This window comes from Petromyzon marinus, chromosome 43, assembly GCF_048934315.1.
Source record: "Petromyzon marinus isolate PM22_M1 ecotype Great Lakes invasive population chromosome 43, UKy_Petmar_22M1.pri1.0, whole genome shotgun sequence".
Taxonomy (NCBI): Eukaryota; Metazoa; Chordata; class Hyperoartia; order Petromyzontiformes; family Petromyzontidae; genus Petromyzon; species Petromyzon marinus.
The window spans coordinates 4,058,771-4,075,966 of NC_133709.1; the positions used below are offsets into that span (position 1 = coordinate 4,058,771).

The 17,196-nt window shown below is 51.5% G+C and overlaps 1 protein-coding gene across 2 annotated transcripts; it reads right to left on the reverse strand.

Annotated features, from left to right (window-relative positions):
• Window positions 1–472: 472 nt before the first annotated feature.
• On the reverse strand, window positions 473–14,601 carry LOC116951535 (uncharacterized). 2 transcript variants are annotated; one of them, XM_032970229.2, is made up of 5 exons: window positions 14,449–14,601; window positions 7,524–7,684; window positions 5,379–5,503; window positions 4,805–4,850; window positions 473–1,908 (listed from the first exon to the last, which is right to left on the reverse strand). In XM_032970229.2, the coding sequence occupies exons 1-5, from the start codon at window positions 14,499–14,501 to the stop codon at window positions 1,682–1,684; spliced, it is 612 nt and encodes a 203-aa protein (XP_032826120.2). In that variant the 5' UTR covers window positions 14,502–14,601; the 3' UTR covers window positions 473–1,681. The 2 variants fall into 2 exon arrangements, with proteins under 2 accessions (XP_032826120.2, XP_032826119.2); XM_032970228.2 differs by having other exon boundaries at window positions 473–1,914.
• Between the last annotated feature and the right edge of the window lie 2,595 nt (window positions 14,602–17,196).

Below are 17,196 nucleotides of genomic sequence, written 5' to 3' on the forward strand. Positions count from 1 at the left end.
AAAGACAATGCATTATCAAAGTAATGAGGACTCGGGGGTAAGCATCTACATCATTAGATCTCCTTTGCCAGCACACATTTTGCACGAACAGGCCTTTCGCTGTAAATTCATGATCAATCCTTGATCAACTCACTGCTGGATGGAGGCATCCCACCACAGTTGCTGCCACCTTTCGCGATCTTGCAATGTAATAATCCACCCAGCACCTGTATACAGCCCGATTTCGTCGCTCCATCTCCTCGGTTGAGTCTGCTTAAACGTTTCATTTTTGGCCTCCACTCCCACTGTTCGTCTCGACCACTGACCACCATCCCTTCTAGCGACGCGTCCTGTCCAAGTTCATTTCCTTACCCATCGAATCGTCAAACCAGCGTACGATCTGCCTCTATTTAAAAAAAAAAACTTTTTTATTAGAGGCAGAATTTTTTTTATTTATTTGTAACAGAAAATAGACCAACACAAACCGACACGATTACATTTTGCAGTAAATGCAGCAGCTTTATTTGGTAGCAAGACACAAGCAAAGGTGCGGCCATCAAAAGCAAGCAAGCAAGCAATGGGCAGCAGCGGCGGCACGGCACAGGAACAGGCACAGCAAAGCATTGAGAGCGTGGGAGGTGCGGCGAGTTTGGCCAAACGCAGCGAGGGCAGCAGCGGGGGGGAAGGGCAGTGAGAGAACGCGCTGCCGCATACGCGCGCGAGCTTTACGTTTGCCAGGAGAGAAGAAGCGTCACATTTTTTTTTTATGTAAACAAACGCAGGAGAATATCAGCACCAAGCCGAGCGAACCTCGGCCTGCCCAGTTTATTTTACTTTTTCCGTCACCTCTTAAATTCTACAAAGTATTCTCTTTCACCAAATCTTTCAAAAGGTTAAGTCGTGGTCCCGTTAGCGCAACGCTTCAACTTCGCAGATAGAATTTAAAAAAATAAAAGTACAAAAATCAAAGCGCGTACAAATGGCTGCCGATTAATATGAATGCATTTAATACCGTCACAGCGTTCGAGCCCATTAAAATTTGCCATGCTTTCAATTGGAAATGTGACAACGGCAAACCCGTCACAGAACAGCTGCGTGGGTTTAAGGCACCAGGCAGCGTGCGTGTAGGAAGCTTTGGGCACAGAGATCCAGCCGAGGACTGAACGATTGCCAGCGCATTTTATGGAGAAGCCTTTTTTACGGCCAAAACGTCAACAGAAACAGTAACCAGACTTTACATCAATTATTAACGTTATGTTCGAAGCGCTTTTCATACGCCTGACAGTTTCTGTCAAGGCCAATTTGTTTAAATCAAGTTACTCGGGGATCCATCAGGGCAGAAGGGACAGATGGATCCTTGGAAACGACGACGGTTTGGTTGCCAGGATGGGCCGGTACACTCCGCTACGCGACTTGCCCCAGCGCCGTCACCTTACGATCGATGGCCAAGTGCCGATCTCGGGCACAGCTGGTTCTAGAACACCCATTTTCACTTTTAACACCTCCCAAAATTCTTGTTAACGTGTACCCTGTCAAACTGCGATCGTGAATTTTACCTCAATCGTCTATTATTTTACCTATCGTAGCAGTGGTGCAGCCTAACACACATCCCCCGGTAACCAAACCACCAGTCTTGGGGTCAGGTGTGACCCGAATAAACAACCACGTGACGACCCCAACCGGCCCCGCGTTTGCTACGCGTTCAGCAAAAGAAGATGCTCGATTTCCCGCCGGGCGGCTGGCTGATGCGAGTCTGCGCCCTGGGCGGGGGCCCCAGCCGAGGCTCGTGGGTGTCCACGGGTTCCTTCACCACGTCAGTCTCTGTCGTCTTGGGTTTCGTTTCGTCGTCGTCGTGAGCTGCCGCCGCCGCCGCCGCCTCCTGCTGCTGCTGCTCCTTCTCGGTGCTACTGCCTTGGCCATTCTCACCATCTACTCCTGGGTCATGGACACGACATCCGGCAGTTATTTGTGAAGCCTTCTTAAACCGACAATGTTTACACAAAAAACACATTTGAAATGTTATTATTTCCATTCTAATTCTCTTCTTGGAAAAGGCAGCTGCGGTCGCAGAATATGGGCGCTCTCACTTGTTTGGCTGCAAATTAAAAACCATAAAACTGTGGCCCATAACAGCAACAATTAAATCCCAACTCAGATCATTATTATAGATTTTGAAGTTTCTAATATCAAAAAGTACCTTCCAAGAAGAGCAGAAGAGGTACTTTTAAGTGCAAAATAAAGGACATTCAATGCTGAATGTGGCAAAACAAGCCAAATGAGTTGATGGTATCAATGGGCACGCTTGAGCTCTGCCTCCCCCATTGCCGGCCCTCCGATCTCGGCTGAAAACTTGGCCCTGACCGCAAACGATCGGAGGGGGCTCTGCGCACCGCGGCATCAGCAGTCATCGCTCACTGAGGGGCTTCTCGCGGTGATGGATGGCGCACCGCCCACCAGCAGAGCCAGGCAAACCTCAATGATGAATTTAACCCAGGCAGCCGCCCAGCCTTGCAACAAGAGCTGAAATGTTAGCCGGCATGCATACACAACGCGACGCCTCCTCCTCCACCATCATCATCCCACCACCCTCGGCAAGCAACTCGCACCGCATGCGCGGCAAGGGCAAAGTTCACAACGCCAGCCGAGGGCTCGATTGGGCAGACCTGGCACCGGCGCAAGCAACAAATATGCGAGCTAGCGTCAGGACGCCAGCACCACGAGCACATCCAATCCAAGCCAGCGCTGGGTACTTCACGGTATGGGTGGGTTTTCCACTGGCTATTTATCATGCCAATCCGGAACCGAACAGCAAAAGGATGCTCAATGCAAAGCTGCGCCAGGGGGCAGGGCTAATGGCGCATTCATTACGTACGATGTAAGCAAGTGCGCCGAGGGTAAATATAGATTACACGGCGTTATGCACACTGACAAAGCCTCTAATTGAGTGACGTAAGCGGCACAGCTCGGCTTTTGCAGTGGCAAAACAACCTGGCCGCGCCGGGTTGGCTTGGCTCAGATATAGTGGAAAAAAAGAGGTAGCATTTATACCTCTTTTGCCACTGGAGGGGTGCGATTGACAGCAAGCCATCAGGTGGACCGTGTAAACTTTCTCTTTGCCTTCAGCAGCAAGCACACCCGTGCGGACGCACATGCGGACGCACGTGTGCGCTACGCGGCACGGTGGACGCATGCAGCTGTTACATGGGTCAAATGGAGGGTATGACAAAAGCGAGGGAATGCCGACGATTCGTACAAAATGCGTGTAAAAAAAAACTAAGAAAAACACAAATCCGACGTCTACGGCCATGCTGGATGAGGAGTCGTTCTGCGCGACCAGGAGAGGAGGGAAGGCGGGCGGGCGGGCGGGCGGACGGGGAGAGGAATGCGTGCAGAGTCTACGAGAGAGGCCGTGCGCGTAATAATTACCTTCACGCGTCTACTTATGAGCCAACTAGAACGAAAAAGGGGGGGCAAAAATAAAAACAGTCGTGACGCCGCAAAGTCCATTGCAAAAATAAACGTGGGAATCAAAAAGTGGCACCACCACAGCAGGACCGAGTGCTCAACCCGCAGTCCGTAACTCGTAGCCAAGCCTCTGCCGCCCCCCCCCCCCACGCTCAGCCCCCAACCCTATCCCCACGATCGTGCGGTTTGGAATGTTAAATTCTGCACTTCCGTTTGCATCGCTGCATCTCGTGCCGATAGTTTAAAACCGCGTCGGCGTTTTGGTATTTTAATCTCCACATGGAGGGCGACTTCCACCGAGCCACCCACAAAATCGGTTCGCTCACGATGACCGACAGTCAGCAACTGTGGAACGAGTTTAGTGCCAAATTAGTGACCATGGGTTGGCCGATGAAATGGGTTATTAAATGTCTTTAAAAATAATTTTACTTTTCATCCAGTCACTAGGTGGTTTCACTTTTTCAGCAAGGTTCAATTTGCCACAGCAGATTGAAAATTTAGATAAAACCACCACCCATAATAAAGATTTTTGGGTTAGATCGCGTTATTTATAAATGTGTTGCAACCCTCCACCACCCGAAACGGCCAATCAGTAAAAAAGTTCTCACGTTGACAAAAGATAAATAGTTCACTACTTTAGGCTGACATTTTTTACGAATTGGCTGTGTCGGGTGGCGACACATTTATAAATAACGCGATCTAACCCAAAAACCTGAATAATACTGGTCGCGAAAGCCTACGTGTTAAAACTACCACCCACAACTATTGACTTTTCTCCCCTGCCTACACTACACCACGACCATCCACTGGAGCCCAATTTGTAGTCCTGGCTCAGCTCAGGCTTGAGCCGTTCAGTTGCATTCAAAGAATGCATTGAGTGAGCGGCTCAGTAGTCGCTTGGCACAAGGTTTGGTTCGTGGAATCCCGAGCATGGCTGAGACGACAGTCAGAGTCGTCTCAAGTTAAGCAACGCTTTGCGTCAGGCTCACTTGAGCCAGAAGACGAAGCCTGAGCCACAACTAAGAATACAGGCCAAACTATGTAAAATTATCTGAAAAGGGAATAACAGGAGCTCTATTTATTATTTAAAAAAATACTAATTGTATCGCCGCAACATAACCTGAGAAGAACATGGGGGGAGTGTGCTTGTGCCAGCAAGCAATCATGTGACCTTCAGCCAAAGCGGGACGGGAGCCCCTCCCAGCCCTCGCCCCCCGGGGGAGGCTCCGTCCGTGAGTGTGGGCGCCGCCAGAGCGCGACGCAAGCAAACCGCCGGTGCGCGGGCGCACGGGCATCAAAGTGCGGAAATCAACGAAAAACGCAAAAGCGCGTGGCGCCGCCAACCGCCGGGGAGTCTCACCGGGGCCCTGTCCAGCCCTGGAGCCACCGCCGCCGTCCTGCGCATCCTGCGAGACACACGATGACAAGGCGGCGTTACCACCGCGGCACGTGGACATTACGTCGCCGTCCCCCCCGCCCCCCGCCCACCTGTTCCACACCTAGCGATCCGACGAACGGTCACGATTCAGAGTTGTGATGCAAACCGACGTTTGTAGCTACTGCAGACTAATGAACGCGAGTTGATACGAGCCACCTCGTGGATGTGTGGTGCACTATCCACACCTGAAATTGGGAATCTTCACAACGACAACCTCAGTCAATGCTCTCGGTGTTCCCAATGGCTGTTGTGTGAAATCGATGTTCACGCCCTTTTCCTGATCTGTGTTGTTAAAGTACTGGTAAAGCAGACTAATAATTGCCTGCACGATTCTCCGTGCGTACGATGGGTGCGAGAATCTATTCATATTGATGCGTCGTTACACTCCCAAGTATGACGGCCGTAGCTAGCTGAAAACGCACGCGCGCACGTAACATACGTTATGCTCGCGACGCAACATATGTATGTGACGGCGCGCGACGAGCTGGCGACGCACCCTGGGCTTCCCGGCCGCCTGGGATTCGCCAAAGATGCCGCTGCATTTGCCACCCGGCGGGTTGCTGCGCTGCTGATGCTTCTGCGCCGGCTCGGGGTCACCGAAGATGCCACTGCTCTTGCCACCTGCGCGCGCACGCACACAGATTTGAACAGCTGTCAGGGGCAGCTGTTTCTTCGACGTGCAAATAAACAAAAAAGCACGGGCTCGAAGGGGCTTGGGTGGCTTAGAGGCCTTGTACTGTGGTCGGAGTACCGAGCCGGCACCGCTGAAAACCCAGGTTTGAACCCCGGTTTCAGCTGCCCCCGATTAAACCGCCCTTTCTCAATTGGAGCTAGTTGATGATCGCGGATCGGTCAGCAATGAGAGCTTTGAGAATAAAAGTGCTCGGTTGCACCGACACGTGACAAACGCCCTCCAAAAAAAAGCACGTACAAAGCGAGCGCCTAGCGTTGGTAAAGAAGTGACTTCAGCAGTGCTTCTGTGACGTTATCTCTCCTGGGCGGCGAGATGTTACTGCACTGCAAGAGTCCCCATGGGGAAATGTCTCCGTCTCAAACAACCCAAATAAAAGATATATCATCATGATCAATCAACTGCTGGATGACGACCTCCCCATGGTATCACCAACTCTCACAAGCCTTCGATGTAACGGTGTCTAACTTAAATTTTGATTTAAAGCTTTCGTGACTGCAGTAATTCATATTCTTAGTTCTTTCGGTAAAGTCACGTTGAAGGGAAACAATAAAATAATAATAAAATAAATAACTTTATGCAAACCGACACACCTGAAGACGACCATTTGTGTTATGGTCGAAACGTCGTGAGAATTTTGATTGTTTTATATATATTTTATTGTTTCCCTTCAACGTGACTTTACCGAAAGAACTAAGAATAGGTGTCTAACTTGTGGAGACATTGGCGGAAGGGCATTAGCTGCACGTCGCTCTGCAAGGTGTTTTGGTCTACTCTTCCACTCTGGCAGGAGGTATCCGAAGAGGTGGGCGTACCCACTCATGACTAATATCGGTGTGACCATTTGCTTATACTGCTGGGTAGATCGGGGGGACCGATGGATGTAAGAGACGTGCGCCCGTTATTTCAACTCCCACGCCGTTGGGGGATCGAACCGGTGACTTTTGGGTCGCAAGCCACGTGTGCCAACCATTACACCGCGGCAGCACCCCCGACCCCCCGCAATTCAATGAAACTAAATATATGTTGGTGTCGAAACCCAACAAGGGTCACACGGGGGGGTGGGGGGTGGCAATCGCCATAAAAATATGATCTAATTTCGCCGGCGTCTTATTGTCAAATTCTACTTTCAAGAGCGCAGGTTGAAATGCGCGCCGCTTCCGCACGCGGCGGGCACGTATTTACCCACGTTCTTGATATCGAGAATAAGGAAAGGACGCTCACGCGGGTATTAGGTTTTATTTTTGTTTTACTGCCTGCACCCCCGTGACCCGTGGCTGTGCCATCGCATCACCGAGTTTCAACTCCTTGGCTAAAGTTCACACGCCGTGTCACGCACGTACGCGGTCGCTCCGGCGGAGGGCGGGCGCCTATATAAAAAAAAAAGGCAAAGCCCAAGGGGGCAAACACGGCAATAAAATCCGGCAAACGCTTGCACGCTTTTGGTGCGCTCATGCCCGGGCCTCTTGGCCTTTGTCACGAAGGCACTGTACGCTTCCGGAAAGAAAACGCCAAAAAAACAGAGAAAAACGGGAAGAGCATCGGGTGGAGCACGAGTAATGCGTTCGACGAGATCTGTGCGCCAACGAGCAGGCCCAGGCGTTGCCTAGGAGGTTCAACCGAATTTAGACGTACAGCTGGTGCATCGTTTTATTTTTGTCCCTTGAATTGTCAGAATTATCTTGTTACAAACACGCAAGCCGACTCGATGAACTCACGTGGTTACAACAAAAAATGGGCGCTTGAACCAATGGTGACGGACACCGCGCCTTCCCTTTTTAGTGACAAGGGAACGCAACAGAAGGTTGAGAGGGGAGCGATCGGGTCTGGGGATTAGGCTCAGGACGGCGGGGTTCAAGGGTCAGTGTTGGGGGGGGGGGGGGTCAAGTTTGAGGGCTCAGGGGCCAGGACAGTTGGGGGGGGGGGGGGGGGGGGGCGGGGGGGGAGCACCTGGGGGGTTGCTACGGCGCTGCATGGGCTGGCTCTCCTCGGGGCCCGAGAACACGCTGCTGGAGTACGTCTTCTTGGGTTTCTGAGCGCCTGACGGCGCCGCTGCATCATCCACCGGTCCAAAGATGTTGCTCGAGCCCCCGCCAGGTGGCTTCAGCACCCTAGGACGAGCGGCAGAAACGCAAGTCGCGGCAAGGCAAGCGGGAAACAATGAGAAATATGCACACGCACGCGCGCGTCTGCATACAAACGCACAAAGACACTTCACGGAGAGGGAAGCTCATTACACGAAATATACACAAAGACAAAGATCCCCCATATAGCCTTTATACAGACTGTTAGCAAAAGTGCTGTTCGCGAACACCTATGAAGGCCGGCACGGCATACGAGGGGGTGGGCGGCCAGCACCACGCCCAGCAGCCTTCGTCTCCCTCGTGGCAATGTTTACGCATTGGACTAGGTACTGAATTGAGGCCGAGTCGACCTAGGGGAGGGCCAGGACCAGTTCAGATAATCGTCAATGGTGTTGGCCCTGAGCGGGAATTGAACCCGGGTTGCCGGGTCCGTAGTGCAGCGCGCAAACCACGACACTACCGCTCACACACATACACAGACACACACGAAAACAAAAAGACAATGAGATGCACACACACGCAGGCGCGAAGGCGAGCCTGCATAAAATTGCATACGTGCAGCGACATATACACACACGCACAGACGCATCAACAAAAAATGCTTCGGAAAATTAAGCTTAAATTCCTGCTTTAAGAGGAAAAAGTATACAATGGGTGACGTTTCGGACAATGGCCAGAGAGGTAGAGTGGATTGAAGACTGCACCTTTTTTATACCATGGGGCCTGGCAGCCCTGTGCGCCGTGGAGAAGGGCCATCACAGGAAACGTCACCTGTGAAATACTTTTTCGTTTAAAGGCAACGACTCAGTTACCGGACGAACGTGGTCGAGTTTTGTTGTTGTTGTTGTTGCCGTTTGTACTGGTAGGAACCTCCTGGTTACACCAGCCCAACAGGGGATTATTGTGTTTGTCCATCCGTCGTGCATCCAAAAATGAGAGGGGTGGGGCTGGGTGGAGAGGGGAGGGTGGGGAGGGGCTGGGTGGGGGGTGGGAGGGATGGGGCTGGGTGGGGCTGGTCACCCCGTGGTGCCCTTATAAAACTCAACGTTTAACCTACTCACTTCGGCTTGTGCCCGCCCTCACAGTCGGGCAGATTTGCGGAATACACCACGCCGCCGTTGACCCAGGCCATTGACCGAGCAACCCAACGTTCTTACCAGCTCCCTCCGCAGGACTGTGCTTATATTGTGCTTGCGCACCACAATCAGAAATTCCTGGTCCCGGTGTTATTCTGACATACGCGAATTGTGCCAATGGTTTGCACTCGAATTAATAATTTATGTTTGGGCGGTTGGCGAGCAGACATAACAACGTCGATTGACAAAGATACGGTTACACGGACACGCGGGCTTCACTTCATGGAGGCTGACAAAGTCAAAGATCTCCCATGTAGCCTTAACAGATTGTTGGGGCAAGTGCCCTTAGCGAGAACCTATGAAGGGCGGTAACGGCACACGAGGGGGTTGGCCAGCACCACACTTTGCCGCCTTTGTTTCCCCAGTGGCGATGTTCACTCATCGCACCAGGTACTCATTTGGAGGGAGAATCAGCTTCGGGGAGGCCCAGGACTGAATAAGATAATCGTCATTGGTGTTGGCCATGAGAGGGAATCGAACTCGGGGTCGTTGGGTTCGTGGTGCAGCGCGCCAACCGCTGTGCAACCGCTCCCATCACGGAGATGGGAGGCAGACACACAAAAGTTAAACCATTTTAACACTGCCGAGGCGACTGCTATAATCGTCTCCGCTTTGCCGTTGCCGGTAACGTTCACCGCACCTTACCCATTTACAGCTCGGTTAAGATCGTGAGCGGTCGCCGGCTGACCACGCCGCGTGGGTGTGGAGGTCGAGATTAGGGGTCTGTTTCCGTGCACCTGTGTTCCCACCCAGGCAAAGCCACCAATGAAAATGGCCACCGTCAGCATTGAAGTGGAACTTTAGTTTAAAACAAGCCAAACCACCTTGCCCCCCCCCCTCCCCTCTAGACTGAGCTTCCAATGATGATGATAGAATACAAGAGGACACATTACAGCACGCCACAACACATTACACTCTAGGAGATAGCCCATTGATATCTAACAAAACCTCTTTAAAAAAAAATCTCAACAGGCGATAGGATATTAGCCAAATCCCAAGCTTCTAGATCTTGGATATCTTGGTGGGAGACATGTGGAACCGATGGACATGCGGAGGTGGGAAACCTGCGGAGGATTTGAAATAAAAAATATTTTATTTAGAACGCCTCCATTCTAAATTGGCGGGGCATCTAGCAATGTATTACCCTACATTACCAGTTTCTTTCGGATAATCTCCATATATATAAAAGGCAAAGTTGTGAATGTGTGTCTGTTCAAAATGTTTAGCGTACTTCCCGACATGCAACAAACTGGAAATTTGCCATGTGGGTACTTTCCAGACTGTACACCATGCAAAAATTATAAAAATACACTTTTGTATATTTTTTGGGGGGGGGGGGGGGGGCTCAATAATGCATATATTTTTTGCACGGCAAGTGAGCTGCGATGTCAAATCTGTCACATGACCCGCGCATGTGGAAGCGTAACACATTGTAGTGTAGTGGTTAGCACGCCGCGCTACGAACCCGACGACCCGAGTTCGATTCCCGCTCACGGCCACCACCGGTGACGATTATTTCAACCGCTTCTGGGCCTCCCCTAGGTCGACTCAGCCTCAAACGAGTACATGGTGTGGTGTGTGAACATTGCCACTGGGGAAACAAAGGCGGCCGGGCGGTGGTGGATCCAAGTCCCGGGCGAAGCCGGGTAGTACAGCTAGTAACACATATATATACCCCATCGAGTGTGTACATGTGGACTGCCGAGGCAGCCGAAACATTAACATATGCTTTGTGTCATTCGTGGAGAGTTGGGGGCAGATCGTCGGCCTGTGCACGAATTACAATCCAGCAAATGGAGCCCCCCCCCTCCTCGAGCCACTCTCAGCCACAAAATCCCTGGCGTTTGGTGGGGGGGGCGGGCGGAGAGCGAACTGGGGGGGGGGGGGGCTACCGGCTGACTCGGTAAATGTTTAAACAAAAGATGAGCCGAGTGAAATAGGGCACGGCGCTGCTGATGAGAGGCAAGGTTTTGGGGGGGGGGGGTGTTCATGGAATGAGCGTTAAAAGGAAGTCAGTGGTTTCACGTTCCATGTTGAAGTCAGAATGTTTCTTGCACACGCCACTGGTCGTCGTCGTCGTCATTATTATTTACGGCAGACACCGCACGGAACATCTCTGGGCGCCAGAACAAAGGGGCGTTAGGACCCGCTCAGTACGGTAATGACCGCAGAGCAAAGACAACGTTTACAAACAATACAGTAAGACAATAGCACACAACAAATGGGAATAAACAAACAAATGCCTTTTTTGTACTCGAGACCAAATCATTTTTTTTGTCTACAGCAGCCAGGGCAAGCAGCCTCAAGTGACACAATGCGACTGCTACGTGTGCAAGGCATTGTTATTTATTGGACAGGATAACCTGGAGCAAATTAGGACCCCCGTGAGGACTGGCAAAATGGGGTGGGAGGCGAGGGAAACAATAAGCCTTCACCCAGCAGTGGAGAGATCACGGCTGATGACGATAAACGAAACACAGTACCAGATCATACAAACAACTTCGCACGTGCAATAAAAACAAATTACTTCACACAACACCCTTGATGGCAAGTAACAACATCGAATTGTTAATGGCAAGATTTAAAATACTGTATATATACTGCACACGCCACCCGGTTCGTGGCACGTTACACCCCAATTACGCATCAGCATGTTACAAAGGCCACTGCAGAAAATCGCACAGGGCGCGCCACGCAAAAAGGCATCGCACGAATGCGCAAACAACACCAACACCACCAACACCACCAGGTCCACGAACGGCACGGAACAATAACCCCAACAACAACCCCCCCCCCCCCCCCCACAAAGACCACAGCGAATCGCAAAGGCAGCAGGCAACAACAACGGCCGAGAAGAGACAACGAGAGATAGAGAAATACAGCATCGTGTGTAGCGGGCGGGCCAGACAGGCACGCATCTGTGTGTGGAGAGTCGGCACGTGGGGATGGAGCCGTGCCTGGGGTGTTAACTGGGAGGAGGAGGAGGGCGCGGCACGATGCAGGGGATATGTCACCAGAACATGCAATCACCACAACCAAAAGGATTTTCTTCCTCCTCCTCTCATTCTCCCACCCACACCCGTGCCGCCCCTAATCATCCGGCACAACTTATTCACCACTATCAAACAATTCATTAATCGCACAACAACCCCCCATCATCCCGCCAAACGCTCGACTATTGCGTAAAAAAAGAAGATAAAATGGTAGTACTGTACATAGTTTTCAACGCCCGTTAATTCCCCCTCCACAAAAAACGGAATCATCGAATTAAATTATTAGATCGTTCCATTATTCCTTCTCATCTCAAAAGCGAATGGCCATCAAATACTGAGCGAGCTATTCCTTCATTCGGTTCCTCAAAACGCAGAATCGTCCCATCAAACGTTCAATCGTTCAAACATTCGTGCAAATCAGACCTTTAAATAGACACACGTGTGCACTCTCACCCGTTAGCGTCATCACTTATTCGGACGTCGAATCGTTTCAATTCACCGCACCGATTTGTCATTAAAAAAAAACTCCCCACTCGACAGCCTAACGAAAACGCACGACTATTTTACACCTTAACCTACAGTGCCCGCGTAATTGAATGCAATGTTATAGCTATGTTATGTTATAGCTCTTTGTCAATCCGCTGCTGGATGGAGGGCCTCCCCACACAGTCTCGGTCATGGGTGGGTGGGGTGTTTGTTTGACCATACTTCACCACGCTGGTTGAGTGTGGATCGATGGTGGTGGTGGTGTGTGGTGGTGTGTCTAGGGTCGGTTCAGATGCCCCTGATGTTAGAGCCTTAGTCGGGTATCGAACCGGGGGGGTGGGGGGTGGTGGTCACGCGAGTTTAATTAACGAAGTTACCGTCTGCAAAAGGCAAACGTGTCTGGAGCCGTCATTGAAATGAAAATCTGGCTTTCGTTGTATTTCTAAACTAAAAATAAAATCACACGAGATCGTCCGGGCGCCCATCAACGACCGCCCACAACAATGTCGTTGTTTGACAAAATAAAAGGCGGCGTACAGGAAGAAGCAGGACTTCGGTTCAACACGAGTGCGGCTCATCAGCAGGGCCCAAGCTTTGTGTTAACAAATCATCGGCGAGGCAAACACCAAGACGACGCTTTACAAAGGCAAGGGCCGACAGCGAAATCGTGTTCAAGACGTAACCGGTAAGAGTACTATATTGTACCACGGCGGAGTGGACGAGAGGGGTCTCTTTATTTAGGAGACTTTAAAAAAATCACTATAATATATTACGGATATAATGTTATCACACTGCACGTTTCAACCCCGTAGTCTTGTACAGGGAAAATTGAGTTTTTTTCTTCTTCCAGTTCCATACGGCCTACAGCAGTCGTTTCAATACGGGCACACAATAACAACAAACGTGTGTCTATTTATTTATTTGTGTTTCTCCCTTGTTGTGATTGATGGGGCTTTGTGAGATTAACGTTGCGAGTTACAAGGGCAACGAAGGGGTGACCAATAAGGTCTTAAATTTGGTCTGTAATAAGCGAAGGGCACTGATAAGTGGGGTTTGACGGACGGCTATGGCGAGATGATGCGGATGAAGAGGAAGAGGAGGAGGGGTCTTCATCCAGCAGTGGATTGACCACGGCTGAAGTCATTTAACAAACGCAGGGGGGGTCCTTAATTTTTAACGCGGGAAGGAGGCGCGTGACGATTCCGTTACACTCCCCGTCACACAACTGGAACAAGCGAATCGATCCACAACGGCCTCGTTAGAAATACATTTTTAAACCTCCATCGCGTGTCTTGCGCAAACTCTACCGAGGCCCGAACGCCGACACGAGGTCAACGGGACGGGGTTTGAACCGAACAACAAGAAAAGCCACCGATTTACCGTTTTTTAAAGTGTAAATTTCAACGTTGGGAATCGATTCGACGCGCGGTTTTGCAGAATCGATGTTGCGGACGGGCGGCGGCGGCACCCCCTTGGGTTGGCGCGGTGTGGCTATGGTGTGGGGTGGGGGTGGCGTGGTTGTGGTGTGGCTATGGTGCGGGGTGGCTGTGGTGTGGGGGTGGTGTGGCTATGGTGTGGGGTGGCTATGGTGTGGGGTGGGGGTGGTGTGGCTATGGTGTGGGGTGGTGTGGTGTGGGGTGGCTATGGTGTGGGGTGGGGGTGGTGTGGCTATGGTGTGGGGTGGTGTGGTGTGGGGTGGCTATGGTGTGGTGTGGGGGTGGTGTGGCTATGGTGTGGGGGTGGTGTGGCTATGGTGTGGTGTGGGGTGGTTGTGGCTGTGGTGGTGGTGTGGTGTGGGGGTGGTGTGGCTATGGTGTGGTTGTGGCTATGGTGTGGTGGTGTGGTGGTGGTGTGGTGTGGGGGTGGGGTGGTGTGGCTATGGTGTGGTGTGGTTGTGGGTGGTGTGGCTGTGTGCCTATGGGGGTGGTGTGGCCGAGGGTGGTGGTGTGGTCGCGGTGAGAGGGGGTCCCGCCGGAGTGGCCGCGCCCCGTCTCGCACCATCGGCCCCTGCGGACTCCGCAGCGGCATCGGGACCCCCACCCACCCACCCACCTCGCCCGCCGTCTCGCTTGCTGCGGTGAATTGTTGCGACCCCAACATCAACGTGGATGACGACGACGATGATAATGATGATGGAGGTAGATGAAGAATTGTGTGCGCTGTATGTTTGGCTGACCTGGAGCTGGGTTTCGCCTCGTCGAGCCCGGAGAAGGTGGTGGTCGTCGTCATCTTTGCAGCGCGCGCTCTCAACACGACTCCCGGTGACGTCACCGCGAGCCGGCTGCCCGGCGAACGCGACTTATAACGGGCTGCGCCATGACGTCATCGCGTCGCCGCGCTCGCCCCACACAAGCGCGATTGCGTCATCACAGCGGCCGACGCGGTCCCGCGACGTAACGGTTCGTGACGTCACCGCGCAGCCGCCACTGCGTCACCACGCAACTGACGCAGCCCCCCGCTACTTTCACGGCTCGCGACGTCACCGCGCAGCTGACGCGCAACCTGCGACTTCACGGCTTGTGACGTCGCCGCGGTTACGTCACCACGCAGCCAGCGACTTTACGGCTCGTGACGTCATCGCGCAGCTGACGCAGCCCTCTCGACTTAACAAGTCGTGACATCACCGCGCGGCCGCGGCTACGTCACCACGCAGCTGACGCAGCCCGTGACTTATGGCTCGTGACGTCACCGCGCTCTCGACTTCCTTTGCAACCTACAGTTACGGTACAGTATTTGCCGTGACGTCACCAAGCACAGTCTGCATCTTTATCTGCTCGTGACGTCACCTCAGTCTGCGAAATCTGATCGTGACGTCACCACGCACGGCTTGCGTTTCGGGCCCCGACGTCACCACGCTCCCGTTAGCGCAGTTTTCAATCTGCTCGTGACGTCCCCCAGGCTCCTCGTCTGCACTACAATTTAACTTTTTTTATCTTAACCCCACTGAGCTGTGTAGCTCTTTTTACACGCTTTCTTTTAACTCACTCTGTCTCTTGTTGTATCCTCAAATCTTGTAACTAAATTTTAACCCACTTCCCAATGTGGTATCGACTGCAAACTTGGTATACTTACATCATACTGATGACAATACTATAGTCTATCATAAAAATATATATATTTTTAAACATTATTTTTCTATATGTTATGTTTCGGCTTGGGTCTAATTGTCCACGGTCAACTGACGTTGGCTGTAACTGGCCAGGGCCCCCTTACGTTGTGGCAAGTTTCGGGGCAACTTCCTGGAGTTGTTCCATTACTAGTACATTTTATAACAAAAAATTGTTTTAAATATTACTTATTTCAGAAGCGACCTGGCCACAAATGGTAGCTCAACGAAAGTGGCTTCTCTCATCATGCACGTGCACATTATTTTATAGCAGCCAAATACTCTGAAATTCCCTGGCTCTGCTCGAGATGTCATAACTTTAATCTAAATTGTCTCATGGTTATTGTTTGACTTGCATCCCACTGGGATTTTTGCACGCAGCGTTGAAATACGGTGTTTTTTTCTGGAAGACTTTGCTGTTTTTTCCCTGGATTTTTCTGTTGCGCGTAGTCACTTTTAAGATGTTTTCTTGTTCACGTTTTTGTTGTGTTGCGGTTGCACCCGAGTCAAGAGCCGCATGGCTCACAGGGCTATACCTAATACATGAAACTTGAAAACTTAAAATTAAATCACGCACGTTGCCTGCGCCCCTCCGCCCGTCTGTACATGACGGCGAAGTAAATGCGGAGGCCTCCATCCAGCAGTGCACAGAGAATGGCTGCAGAGCTTGACACCTCCGTCTGCGGAACACCTCCTGCAAATCGAATTGTTCTTAGGGGCCGTCCATAAAACATGCTTCAAATCGCTTTAAACTATTGTCATTGTAGTGCGTATTTAATGTGGCGCTGCACTCTGATGTTGTCGGAGAAAACATTTATTAAAAAGTCTATTTAATTAAGTAGAACGTGTTGTCTATATTTATTTAAAGTTGCGCATTTTGATGTGACGTCACATTTCTCAACCCCCCCCCCCCTCGTCACACATCGTCTCAAATGTCTGAACCCCCCCCCCCCCCCCCTAGGTGCGTGACATCATTTATGAACGGCCCCTAACTGCAGATGAACCCAAATGTCCCTTCTAGGATCTTCACCCGCAACCGTAAACGAGACCAGGACATCACACCAATACCCCCTCCCCTCCCATCACTCCACTGGCTCCCAGCCCAAGCCCAAATTAATGTTAAGATCCCACTCGTAATAATCGTTACATCTCCCATTGACTTTCCCGTGAGCGTCTTCTCATCTCACTCTACACCCCCACCCCACACAAAGCCTCCCCGCGTTGTCCATCTCTTCCGTTAAGTGGGAGTTTGCTCATCGTCTTTTGCTACCCACATTTTCTGGAACTCTCCCCCCGCCAATCCGTGGTCAACTCTCGTGCCCCCCCCCCCCCCATTTAAATCTGCCTTTGCTCTTTTCCACTCTGCCAGTTACCCACTTCTTTCAAACTATACCGTTTTAGAAAGAAAAACAAAGTTTTGCTGGCTGGAAGTCATGCGCCGTCCAGCACGCAGAGGGCACGTGGGGGAGGCCCAGGACCGGTTCAAATATAATCGTCACCGTCACTTGGTGTTGGTGGCCTTGAGCGGTAATCAAACTCGGGTGTCCGGGTTCGTGGCCGAGCGCACCGCTCCACAACCATGGCCACAACCACCACTGGCGGACACGGGGAGGGGAGACCGTGGCCCAGCCTCGGCCCCACGAGTTGCCCCCTACAGCCACCACATTAATACAAGGAAAGTGGAAAAAAAGATCCCGAAGCTTTCCATTTAAATAAGTTTCGTTTAATGGTGATGTTCGCGGAAGGAATTTAATGCAATTGCCCACTGCATCCAACATCACCGCGTCGAACCAACCAATGCCTGAAAAATAATAGGTT